General features: G+C 35.4%; 4 protein-coding genes across 6 annotated transcripts; 1 reads left to right on the forward strand and 3 right to left on the reverse strand.

Moving 5' to 3' along the window:
- Positions 1-1,495: 1,495 nt before the first annotated feature.
- On the reverse strand, positions 1,496-8,214 carry LOC124174696 (steroidogenic acute regulatory protein-like). Of its 3 annotated transcripts, none has more exons than XM_046554086.1 (11): positions 8,077-8,214; positions 7,459-7,714; positions 7,257-7,337; positions 7,035-7,112; positions 6,549-6,602; positions 6,217-6,349; positions 5,828-6,042; positions 3,441-3,596; positions 3,262-3,366; positions 2,971-3,146; positions 1,496-2,884 (listed from the first exon to the last, which is right to left on the reverse strand). In XM_046554086.1, the coding sequence occupies exons 2-11, from the start codon at positions 7,702-7,704 to the stop codon at positions 2,689-2,691; spliced, it is 1,440 nt and encodes a 479-aa protein (XP_046410042.1). In that variant the 5' UTR covers positions 7,705-7,714; positions 8,077-8,214; the 3' UTR covers positions 1,496-2,688. The 3 variants fall into 3 exon arrangements, with proteins under 3 accessions (XP_046410042.1, XP_046410041.1, XP_046410043.1); XM_046554085.1 differs by having other exon boundaries at positions 7,459-7,758; XM_046554087.1 differs by having other exon boundaries at positions 6,549-6,599; positions 7,032-7,112; positions 7,459-7,758.
- Positions 8,215-8,964: 750 nt separating this feature from the next.
- Positions 8,965-10,284, forward strand: LOC124174701 (chromatin accessibility complex protein 1). Its single transcript, XM_046554094.1, has 2 exons — positions 8,965-9,124; positions 9,294-10,284. The coding sequence occupies exons 1-2, from the start codon at positions 8,990-8,992 to the stop codon at positions 9,699-9,701; spliced, it is 543 nt and encodes a 180-aa protein (XP_046410050.1). The 5' UTR covers positions 8,965-8,989; the 3' UTR covers positions 9,702-10,284.
- On the reverse strand, positions 10,155-11,228 carry LOC124174698 (transmembrane protein 199). Its single transcript, XM_046554089.1, has 2 exons — positions 10,811-11,228; positions 10,155-10,707 (listed from the first exon to the last, which is right to left on the reverse strand). Exons 1-2 carry the CDS (start codon positions 11,226-11,228, stop codon positions 10,454-10,456), a joined length of 672 nt encoding a protein of 223 aa, XP_046410045.1. The 3' UTR covers positions 10,155-10,453.
- A 156-nt stretch (positions 11,229-11,384) lies between these two features.
- On the reverse strand, positions 11,385-12,390 carry LOC124174702 (biogenesis of lysosome-related organelles complex 1 subunit 5). The gene is made up of 4 exons (XM_046554095.1): positions 12,301-12,390; positions 12,088-12,170; positions 11,809-11,997; positions 11,385-11,651 (listed from the first exon to the last, which is right to left on the reverse strand). Exons 1-4 carry the CDS (start codon positions 12,317-12,319, stop codon positions 11,484-11,486), a joined length of 459 nt encoding a protein of 152 aa, XP_046410051.1. The 5' UTR covers positions 12,320-12,390; the 3' UTR covers positions 11,385-11,483.
- Between the last annotated feature and the right edge of the window lie 105 nt (positions 12,391-12,495).

The raw sequence follows: 12,495 nt of genomic DNA on the forward strand, positions 1-12,495 counted from the left end.
CACCCGTCGTCAACGATTAAAACAAACTTTAACGAGCGCGCCAAAATAACAGCTGCTCCTGCTTACCGTATACACGATATATATAGGTATAGGCGGGTATGCAAGTATATTTAAATCCCGATTTTGATTACACTAAAAACAGAATGAACAACACCCTGTTCTTGATGGTTTTCAGTCTAATTTCCAATTCGACTTAAATCACCGCCTCAACGTTATCCTATTTTTCTTTTCAGCGTGTATTTTTCTTTCTTCTTGAAACCTTGTTATATTATGCAAACAGATGCGTATATATCGTTTTATTATACATGCATAACTAAAGCATGTGATAACTAATAGATATTATTACGATTGTATTTCAGTTGCAAACTCTATTTTGTTTTTCTATCATTATAAGTTTTTATTATTCAAGCACAAACTTCTATAGGCCCAAAAAATTATCGCAGCCTTGTAGTACATTATTGTTTTTCAACTCAAGGAATTATACACCATACTTCTAGTACCTAGTAAACCAAAACTAATTGAGATAGTCAAAAGTCGAATTACCACGAATTAGACCAAATTTAATAGAATTAAAACGAGTTGTGTGTCAATTACTTTGATTTCTATTTAATTTGTTTTAATTCCGTTTTTGACATGCTCAACTCGCGTTGGCTTACTGGGTAGTCTCTTCGATGCATTTCTAGTGAATGTACAATTGCATGTTGATGTTACACCCGTTATCATTACACTTGTATCTATAAAATAACCTTGTGAAAATATTTATATATACATATACACATGCTTACAAGAAATACAAATAATAATAAATTGTAATGACTTTTGTACCTTAACAATCCTTATTCCCAATTACATGTACATGTATCTCGTATTCACTTCTTCCATCAATCTACAATATTATTTTTTATATATTTTTTTTATATCAGTAGATTCTTCATTGACTTGACTCGGTGTAAATGCAATTGTGATTTTACAATAGTGATCGCAATAATAATTATAATAAGGTAGTATGAAAAGTAAATTACGGTTCATGCTTGCAGCTGCATGGTTTATATTGCTAAAAGTGATACTGAAAACTAGCCAATACCTGACGAATGTCGAAGAGAAGAACTAAAAGATTCAAAAGACCGTTTGTTTGTTGAAAACGTTGCAAAGATTCATAGATCAAAGAGAAGTGAGAATCAGACATAAAAGCGCTTGATCGAACATGAAAATACAAATGAATGCTAAAGTGACTAAAGAAAATATTTTGGTCGTTTAAGAAGCTGCAAATATTATGCGTAGATGATAATTTATTCATCCATTTAACTATATGTTTAGTTAGTTCTGGAATCAGAGAAGCTGGTGCGTTAATGGAAGCTGGCATTTCAGCTGTTGCTGTGAAAGTAAATAACCAGATTCACTAGTACGCAGCTAGCCGATGTATGAATGTGTTTTAGGTATGCTTTAAAGAAAATCATAAAATAAAATATGTCTCAGATAGAAAATGTCATATCTGCGCTTGTGAGAACGCCACGAAAATTTTCTAACAAATGTTTTTTAATTTCATTTCCACGTTTATGCAATTTGTCTTTTTCTCAGCCAGATACTATGAAGGTACAGGTCAAGCAGTTACCTTGGAATGCAGTTATTGTACAGCAATACGTCCGCAGTATGAATTCATCAACAATTATTATACGTACATCAGACTCTTTTAACCCTTTGATTGCTGAATTAATATATAATCACTGTTCAGACATGTCTTGATCTCACTTTTAAGATGTTAATATAGCAAATATTCACAACCTTACAAATTTTTATCATTATTATGTCTATGAGTCAATGTCTTCCTAAACAGATTAAGTTTAAAAATTATTCTGTACCTAGTGATGATACAAAATCAAAAGAAATGCCATTTCTCATGGCACAATTTGCCGATATTTTTCGCCAATTGACTGATATTGCAGGATTTGTACGAAAAAATCACGCCGCAAAGTGTGAAGGAGTGTTAGACAAGTAAAGTTTCGGTCATTCTTTTTTCACTATTATAACGTTGGTTCTCTTCTGAATTATAGGCGATCGTTTGACCAGTATGAAATTTCAAGTGGAAATATTAGAAATTGATCAGTGTGACAGATGTTGTGATCAATATATAGGTATCAGAGCCTGGCCTAAAGTAAACTTTGAAGATTAAGTTCGAAAATACCTAGCTTGCATTGAAATTTGAAAGATAAACGATAATGTGTACACGAGTAATTATAAAATACTACAAATATATAACCCATTATGCTTTTTTACTGTATTGAAACCATTTTGAGACTATACAACTAAAAATACTTTACCTGCCTAAAAACTCTTTAAGACGTTGTATTATCATAATGGTAAACTATAGGTATAGGTATGACGTATTTCCTTATATTTTGAATATAAAATCAGTAATCTGCAAATGATTAGAAAAAAGTAAACAAAAATTAATAACTATGAAACGTCAAACACCCACGTCATGGTATCAAGCTGTTTCTCTGTTGGCCTTTCCTTTTTTTTCACCGAAGGTCAATTTATACCCCATGATATGTACCGCATAGACTTGTCATACATACAGAGTTCATGCATAATAACGAATCAAAATGAGGGCGATAAATAGATCGCGATGAATATTAGCTATTCAAAGGAATCGATTTATCATTAGCTTCATAACCCATATGATAATCTTCAGTCTTTCATCTGGCGCACGTGCTCACGTAAAAACTGCATAAAATCTACGATGACAGTGGAAAGAGAGGCATCAATTACTCGTTTTGGCAGCCACCCTTTCAAGTTTGTGTTCAACAACCACGTGAATTTGCAACGCAAGTTTTCCTCACCCTCCAAAGGCTCCATTGCCCAGCACCCAACACCATTCTCGCCCCTGATTAAACAATTTCAGTTACATTTGAAATAAAAAATTATGTGATATCAGATTTTTGCTTAACACAATGTGGTACATATACTCACCGCGTGAAATTCTTACGGGGTGGAATGTGAGGAAATGGTATAGAAACCCCGGCACTAATAAGACACGAATTTCGTTCTCCATAACATCTTAAAACTACAAAATCTCTCGCTCCCACGATTCCGCCGCCATGCGGCATTGTCACCTGATATATTATGTCGGTCTGCTCGTCTATCATCTGTTTGATAAATAAAGATTGAAAGCTTTTCTTCGAATTTACTTAAACAAGAGAGCAACAGTAGAATGAAAATTGATGTACATGAGAGCTTAGGGAAGAAAACCAACCAACTCACTTGGATCTTTTTTGACTCTGCCAAGTGCTTATTCCACTTTGGAGTGTTTTCAATATTTTCGAATAATTCTTGCAGCAGCTCATGCGCCGAGATGTCAATTATTCCCTAAAAGTTGGAAAAAGAACTTTAGTGTGAATTATAAAATTCCCATATTCTTAAATGTTGGAAGAAGAACTTACGGTGATCTTCATTATTTTTCCATCAGGTTTGGGAAGATGCATCGACGATATTGTGTCCCCGTCAGCAGTTTCTTGTTCTATAACCCAATCAGGACTGCTAAGTAGTTCCCATGAACGATCTATTATCTCCGCTCCAATTTTTTGGTATTCTTCAATCTTAACGTAAGAAAATAAGCAGTATGAAGAAAACGTAACTAATTTGGTATTGAAAAAATGTACTAAATCTTGTTTAGACTAACTGCGACATCATTTTTATTATGCATTGTTCGTCCATTCAACCGCAATGTAACTCCCATGCAAGATTTACATTTGGAAATTTTGTATAACTAAATACCACTTTTGAGAAAAGAAAAATAAAAAATTTCAATGCTTTTGAATCTCCTTTCATACTACTGGTCAGGGATCATTTTGACAGTCATTTATGATGCACTTGATAAGAATAAACAACGCTGAAATAGCAGGGTAATTGAGATATTGAACAAAGTGTTTTTGTGCCTTCCTAGTAATTGTAATACATAATACGTGAATATCAATTTCTACATTTGCCAACAGATGATGACTAACAAAATGTCATGCCCCTAAAAGGAGTAATTCAACAGATACCTAAGGTGCACAACAAAAGCGATTAAATGGAGCAGAGATCACAGCTGTCTATGAATCAGTCTTTGCTCCATTGTTCAAACTTAAACGAGTGAATGGTTTGTAAAGAATTTCAAGAAATACTTGCAAGGCAAAATTATTATCCTCTGTATTAACGGTAGAAGTGTAACACCGCAAGTAAAAGTAATGTAATCAATTTTTTTGCCCTGCCTTTCATGATCAAAACACAAGAAAGAAAAATGCTGACAAGATGACATCAACCATACATCTTCTTAGAATTCATCCTTCCTAACTTACTTTATTATGGCTGGCATTATCTATGTCATCCTTATCCTTGTACTTTTCTTTTTTGTGATCGCTATGTTCCAACATTTTATGATTTCGATCACCAAAGAAGAAGCCTTTCAGAAGCTTCATGCTGTATGTAGCGAGGACAACTGTTGGTAACAGCTTGACGATGATCAAAACTGTAGATACGCTTGTAACGGACTAACTCTCAATATAATACACTGTCAATTACACTTTAATATTTTTTCACGTTGCTTTGTAGCACCTGTTTCACATGCACATATACTGTCATCAGTTACACTGAACCAAGGTCATGTGACGATCGTTAATGAGATTCTTTAAAATGATAACTAAAAAGAAAAAATTATATTTTCAGAATCCACGGATTTGAGCTGGCTTCAAAGCGAACTGACAAGAAATATTTTCAATACAAATATGTCGTGATCACTGGAATATAGCTAATCTTAGAGATTCATTTTTTAAACTCCTATTTAACTAATAAACGAAAAAATTGTTTTATTAGACAAAGTTTGCTTTTGTAGAAACCAGTACAATATTTCGGATTTTAAGAAAAGTTACCTATTTGCTAAAACATTTATTGTAAATAACGATGTACGATTGTACTTTTTTTATGTTTATGTGAAATTTTTCGTAACAAACCCTAAACGTAATCCTCTATCCTGCTCTTATTATACTGCCCCTGATAAGTATCAAAGTGCAAAGTCCATCGCATTTTAGTGAAAACGTTCTCCTTTCTCTTCTGAATAGGCACCCATATTATAATCAACGTAAAAAAAAAACAAAAGCAAACTTTATAAACAATAAATCAAGATTTTGGTTATTATTCAATGTATAGAATCAAAATTCATGTATTTAAATATAAACTCAAAAAATAAATTTTTTTGGTTGACCAGTGTTATACTTCAATCTCAATAAACAAAAAACCTATATAATTGGCTCCTTTTTTGTAATCAATAGTCATTCACTAATCTTTACTCTGAACTTTTTTTGCACACATATGCATTGATTGTACACACGCAAGCTTTTTCTAGAATTTTCGTATTAAGTTACAAAAATATTTTAGATCGGAAAACAAGTTCTTAACACAAAAAATAAGTATGTCTGATAGGCTATATGCTTTCACTTGTTCACCGTACTCAGCAATAATGCAAGTGAAACTTCTAAGCTACTCCAAATACTCGCAAGGCCCTGTTACCACCATGGCATTAGTCAGAACCCCCAGACGCGTCGTGGACCAATAAGTAAATGAAGAAGTGGGGAGGGATATGACGACAATGCCTACTTTTGCAGACAAATTGTCCCGGCTGGAGCAGATCCAGATTAAGAGACTCTGGTGTTATGTGTGATTTGTTATTACGATTACTGATATTCTCTATAGGCTTGCTTTGCACAAATTTTTCGATGTGAGTTATCTCAACACCAGAACAAGGACCAATTGATAAAATAGTGTAACATTGATATACTGAAGTTCTACCAACCTTTTCCGGGGTTAACTTGGGCAGTATTGGTCGGATGAAATGGTCTGACGATATTGTTCTCCCTGCAGCTAATGTGCCTCTCCCATCTTCATCGTCATCTGAATGCTCTGGCGTCTCCATTGGAGAATAAAAATTACCAACGCTTTCTGTGTAGTGAGAAAGTGGGCCAGACAAAAATTGTTGCAGAAGCGGTGCTCTTTCTGATCCTGCAGAACCTGGTTGAAAATATTTTTTTTTGGAAATTACGGTTCTTTGTACTATCAGGTTGAAAAGGGCACTTACAAGGTTTATATCGCATGGACCAAGAGCTCGTTAATTAATTGTACAGTCACTTTTGTCCAATGCAATAACTTTTGGAAAGTAAAAGAATTCGAGAATTTGTAACTCACCTATAAGCCAATCTCTAGCCTGCGTTTCTTGAGGGATTACCCGAAAGTCGAAGAACCAAGCTTCGCTCCATGCCAGCACAAATGATGAGAGAATGAGCAGCACCACAAATACGGACAGGTTACTCGCAGACCACTAAAATAATTGCCAACACTAAATATCATCAACAATAAATAACGATATACATCGAATTCTTAAAGGAATTATTTTACATTTTAATTTAGTTACCAGCAAGTCTTGAGATTGAACAAAAAAAAAATTTAGATTGGCAAGGAATCTAGCACTATACATCATACTTTTATTATTTCTAAATTGAAACATTAATTTCACTTACGTCAAAAAAAAATACTTTGGCGATGAGAAAAGCGCACGTTGTTGCGGTTGACAGCTACAGGGAAAATAAGTAGTGTAGTATTTCTCACATCCAATTTTAAGTTCGAATACATATATAAACGTATATTGTAAAAGAGAATATGATTGAGGTAGTGATGTTTTTTTTTTTATATAAATATAATAATTGAGAAATTCTATGATGACAGCAGATCAGCGTCCTGGAGTGCGATCAGATAAAAAAATTAATTCGTACTTTTTATTTTACTAATTTGTGGTTTAAGGTGAACAACTTTAGAACTAGTGACATTTGCTAAATTGCACTAAACAAGGAAATAGAAATCGAGCCAACTGCTGCAATGATCTACCATTGAAAAATTTATTCTAGATACATCAGTTCTTCAATGACTTCTTTATTTTCGTTTTTATTTAAACATATGTAACATTAATCTTTGGCATACCGTATATCATATTGAATCAAATCACTTACAGCTATGATTATCCAATGGTTAATGTACAAAAGTCCATAAAATAGAAGCAAGACAGTGAACCTAGAGACAGCAGCCATCTGTAAAAGAAAAAACAAAGAAAGAGAACAAATTATCACATATGTAGCTCCATCATTTTAAAAAATAAATGAACATGCAGAACTAGACCTAGTTACAGGTATATTCTCTAAAAATAGTACAGCAAAATCATGTCAAATACCTACCACTAGATCAAATAGGGAAGTCTTGATGTTGTAGTGAATAACTTGATTCACAAATGCGTTTTTTATGTTGTCTCCACTAAACTGGAATAAATGAAAAACATTCGAGTATTAATAGGTAAGTTTCTGAGAATTGATTAGATTAGACAAGTAATTTTGACAGTCTGTTCGCTCGATCATGCGATCAGAGTTTCTTGAAACTTACCATTGTGCAAATGAGCCACATGAGGCAAGTGAATAATACGTCAAACGTGATGAATAGGCAAAAGAACCTCCTGACATTGGACATTCTTCCCTGGTGTCTGGTCCCTGCGATGAGATCTTCACTAAGCACTACATCGGATGCTCGGTTGATGCTGTGCTGGGTGAAAGAGCTTCTTTGGGATTGTAGTGATCTGTTCAACAGCGCCTCGGCAGCTGCTCTAATTCTCCGTTCGTCATCGATCATCATAGGCTTTATTCTTACCCATAAGAGAGAAACGGTCTCCACAGTTTAGCGAAGAAGCTGAGACGATGTGTTTCCAGTAAGATTACGGATTTTATGAAAGGATAATTTTTTAACCAAACATTTTAAACAGCGCGTAGTGTTTACGATATTTTGAGTGACGTTTCAAAAAAAACATAACCTCCAATTTCGAATTTGTAAATTCACAATTCCCGTGGAAAGAGCCGCGCCCGGTACATAGTAATGGAATTGGGTGGCTGCAAAGGCTGCAGGAAGTGGAAGACGGAGTGGTTTCGCTTTATCGTTGTATCGGGAAACAAATCACATGCGGAAAAAAACAAGCCTTTGTTTTCCCAATCTTAACTATGAATATCTCACCTTGTCTGATGTTGACGGCGAAGGACAACAACGGCGAAATGGTGCTAGGTTAACAGTATATCGAACGTTGGATCCTCTGTAACGTAGTTTACTTAGTCGAGCGGAAAGATGCTCGAGGCGTGCGATGCTATCTCACATTATTCTTTGAACTGAATCATTTTTAAACTCCAACCAACAAGGCGCTTTGTATGCATCCGTGGTGTGCAATTTTTCTTCTGTCAGATCGAAAACTTGTCGCCATATTGAATCTGACATCTATCTTTCGTTTTGTCTTTTTGTTAAGATAATTCCTGTCCGATTCATTCAATTATTTAACGAGCGCGTTAACGAGACTCTCGAACAGCTGATTCTATTGACGGTCATTGACAGTTGATTGTGGCAATGTTGGTAATACATGCACGCGTCGCCAGCCGTTTAAAGTCTGAAGGCAATTCGCCTGACACTGTATCAGACAAGAATTTCAGCCTTCAGATATGAGACGCGGATGGAGTGTGAGTTGAAAATCTTGCATCGAATTGTAAGAAGTATTACCTAACAAATAACGCCACTTTCCGACAGTAATAACTGGTATTAATTATCAAACAACTTGATCTACCATTGAAAAAGTAGTTTTTTCACACGCCAGGTGGTGACAAAGTCAATTTGATCGCGGCGTCATTCCTGGCAGAGATTTGAAGTAGGCTACAGAGTTGCGTCAATTTTGAACAAAATTGTTTTATTTACTTCGCTGATGTTGTGTGAAGTGATAGTATATTTGATTTTTGGAAGTTTTTCTAGAGAATTTCTCCGATATTCGTGAATCGTCGACATTCTGCAATCAACTGTGGTATCTAGAATTATAACCACGTACATGCACACACTCTAGTCGGGCGTTACGTCACTAGCAGCTGACTGCCGAAGTGAATTTGAAGCAATGGCGTCCCAAGCCTCACCGCACAAGCCGAAAGATCTGCATTTACCCCTATCCCGAGTGAAAACAATAATGAAAAGTTCTCCATACGTTGAGACCGTCGGACAGGACTGTTTATTCCTTGTTGCCAAAGCAACGGTACGACAATATGCTCTATTCGATTAACGAAGCCAACAACTCTCAAGTACCGCGCCAAGTAGCTAGGCAACCGGCAGATGCCTTTTTTTCTTTAATACCGCGGGAATTTCAAATGGGTGAGAACTCCGAAATACTTATATAAAATTATTGTTTTTCCTTTTATTTACAGGAACTATTTATTCACCATTTGACGGTTGAGGCCCACCGTCAAGGAAACAAGAGCGGTAGTTTGGACTACAAGAACTTGGCTGAGGTTGTACAAACAAGCGAAACACTCGAATTCCTTCGGGAAATAGTACCACGGAAAATTACAGTGAGGGAATTCAAGGAGATGATGGCTAAAAAAAATCCAGTGTCATCTGACAGCAGCTCATCAGAAAGTTCATCTGACTCTGACAGTGACAGTGAATCGGATAGTACTTCTTCACACGACGACGGAGATAAGAAAAGAAATGGTAACGGGGATGCCAATGTTTCCAGTAGTTCGAGCGACGAGTCCGTTAATAAAGATGCCAGCAAAAAGGAGAATGGACAAAATCAATTGAGCAACAGTGAGGAAGATTCAAATGAGGGTTAGAATTTTAAAAAGTTAGCTCTAAGATTGAATAATCATTAAGTTAGGTTTAGTCACGATTATCTGGAGCAGAATCTGAGACAGCGGAAATTCAACTATATTTACGCAGAGAAATGAAATTTTCCCTAAATATATATAATGCACAAAGGAAAGGATATGGTTTACAACTAGGATTATCACAGTTAGATTCAGGGCACATTGAATTTTCTTCAAGTCAAATATTCCCGTGCAGATTTCTATTCTATTGAGCTATTTAGCTCAAATAATTTTCCAAACAGTCTGTATCTACTTAAACCATATTGTTTGCTTGAATTTAAATTATTGTATAACTTATTTTTAATTATTAAATAGTTACGTATACAATACCGAAAATGTTGTTCTCTTAACACGTTGGCTTGGTGTTAAAAATTTTTACAAAACTAGCTATTTATCTTTATTCAATAATTGCACAAGTTGTATCGTTGGATTATTTGGAATGTATTATTAAGTTGTTACTGCACTGTTATGGCAGAACTACATTACGAACATCTTATCGTAAGGAATAATAAAAACACATTAGGTTAAACTTCAATGAAGGAAAAAGTAATAAATTATGTCACTTTTATTATCCTACCTCGTATTATTAATTATTATCCATCAACTTAGGTAAATAAATGTGAACGGATAAAAAAAAAATAAGAGAATTAAGGTGTTTAAACCATATGGGTAACACTGTAAATCGCTAAAAGGAACAAAAGTTTCTACAATTTCTAATATTATTCTTGATGAAGTTTTTTTGTTGGTAGAGCATCCATTGTGATGATGTAGTCTTCTTCATTAAGTTTTTTAGCCAAGAAATATATCTCGGCTAGTGCAATGATCAGAGCAAAAATTATACCCAGTAACAATCTAAATCCAAAATCCAAATTACCAATAATTAATTCTATGCCAATAAAGCCAAACATAAATCCAGCAAGTACGGAAAAGATGAACTGGGCAACAGCGATGAGATGCCTATTCATTTCTTTCACTGAAACAAAATGTACCAGTGAATAAGCATTGAAAAAATAGTCCACACTGAAATGAGAGATATTCAGATAAAACTAGAAGAAAAGTTAAGACGTTTTCCTCACTTTGGTAGGCGATTGTATCCTCAGGAAAATTTTTCCTCACTGAGTCAATGTTCTTAGTCATAGCTCGATAATCCCGACTATTTTGTTGAAGTATCAATTTCTGAATTCTAGCCTCGAGCTCGGGATTTCTAGGGGTCACTTCTGGCGCTGGGAGAATGATTTCAGAATTTTCCAAAAATTCGTGGATGTAGAACTTTTCGTCAGATGTTTTTCTCCACTCTATCAGATAATTGTTCAGCCATCTGACATCATCTAGTCTCAGCACAACATTTGGCCGCTGTTTCTTAGTTGAATTTTTTAGCGTAGTTATGCCATCTGGTGCTTTTTCTACATCAGTTACTTTTTTCACTATAAACTCTATCAAAGCAGCACCAGGTTTGATTGTTATCAGAGGATTTTTAATCGGTCCTACAGGCATTGTCACTTCTTGTTTTAGAAATCAGGGCAAAATGGGGTTGGAAGTGGGAAAAGAGATATATATATATATATATATATATATATATATATATATATATATATATGTGTGTGTGTGTAGAACAATAACAGGATTTTCAAATATTTATCTGGGTTGGAATGAAGTTTATCTTTTCTTTATCACAGTTCAATATCTGAGTGTTACAGAAGGCAGGAATACAAGGGAATAGAAACGAACGAAGGATTGATTAAAAAAACACTAAGGAGAAATGTGCAACTTTTCTTCCAAGTCGGTGTAAAATTCTCTCAGCTCTTCTTCTTTTTCCTCAAAAGTTTTGTCCACTTTCTCGCACTTGTCGCTCATGTCATTGATGAACTTTAGCCACTGGGCTTTTCTGGCCTCTCGGTTCACTTGAAGTTTATTTTCCTACAAGCAATATAGTGGAATTTAAAGATATAAGCGTTTCCTTCAGCTAATAATCAAATAGCAATTAATGAAAATCTCGTTTGTCTATGGCGATGATTGGTTATAGAATGCTCATTCCGGATCTTGTGGGGATCCTTGAGAAAAAATTGGTTCGTACGTGGTCTGTTTTGTCCTCTTTTTCAAGGACTCGTTGGCACATGCTAAGCGCAACATCCAAATTGGCTTTGAGGCTAGGCAAGTGGCAATCGCCGAGCTGTTCCGTACGGTCAAATTGACTCTGTCCAAGCTCAGTCGAGTACTCTAGGATTTTGAACAGCCGCTCCACTTCTCTGTCCCCTCGTTTTTCCTTGAAAAATCGATAAGTCAGTGAAAATACGACTCGTCCTGAGAATAGAATCTTATCAAGGAAAAACCCCAAGTAAAACAACGAACACACCTCAAACTCCCGAACGAAAAAGTTGATCTCGCCCTGGACGAACGGTCGATGGTCAAACAGTCGGCTCCAAATTTCACCAGCGTCTGAGGAAGACACGGGGTGATAGGGAGGGCAAGTATATGAAATGTGAAATATAAATTAGTCTTGGAAAATCCTGACAAACTGTTTGAAGCTTTGTAATTAATCGTACTACTTGTCACATGATCATCACACCTTTTGCCACCGACGCCATATTTATTCTTTCGTATGTCAATTGCTGTCACGTGAACGAATCGAACGGCTCGCGGTGCATCTTGGGGATTTCGACCGCTTTCAAAATTCGAAACTGCACATAGATGATATTGAGTTTTGGGTGGAACTTAATCGGTGGGCATCGACGCGATCATGCATTTATCATACATTTTATTT

The sequence above is a fragment of the Neodiprion fabricii genome, chromosome 2 (genome assembly GCF_021155785.1).
Source record: "Neodiprion fabricii isolate iyNeoFabr1 chromosome 2, iyNeoFabr1.1, whole genome shotgun sequence".
NCBI classification, from domain to species: Eukaryota; Metazoa; Arthropoda; class Insecta; order Hymenoptera; family Diprionidae; genus Neodiprion; species Neodiprion fabricii.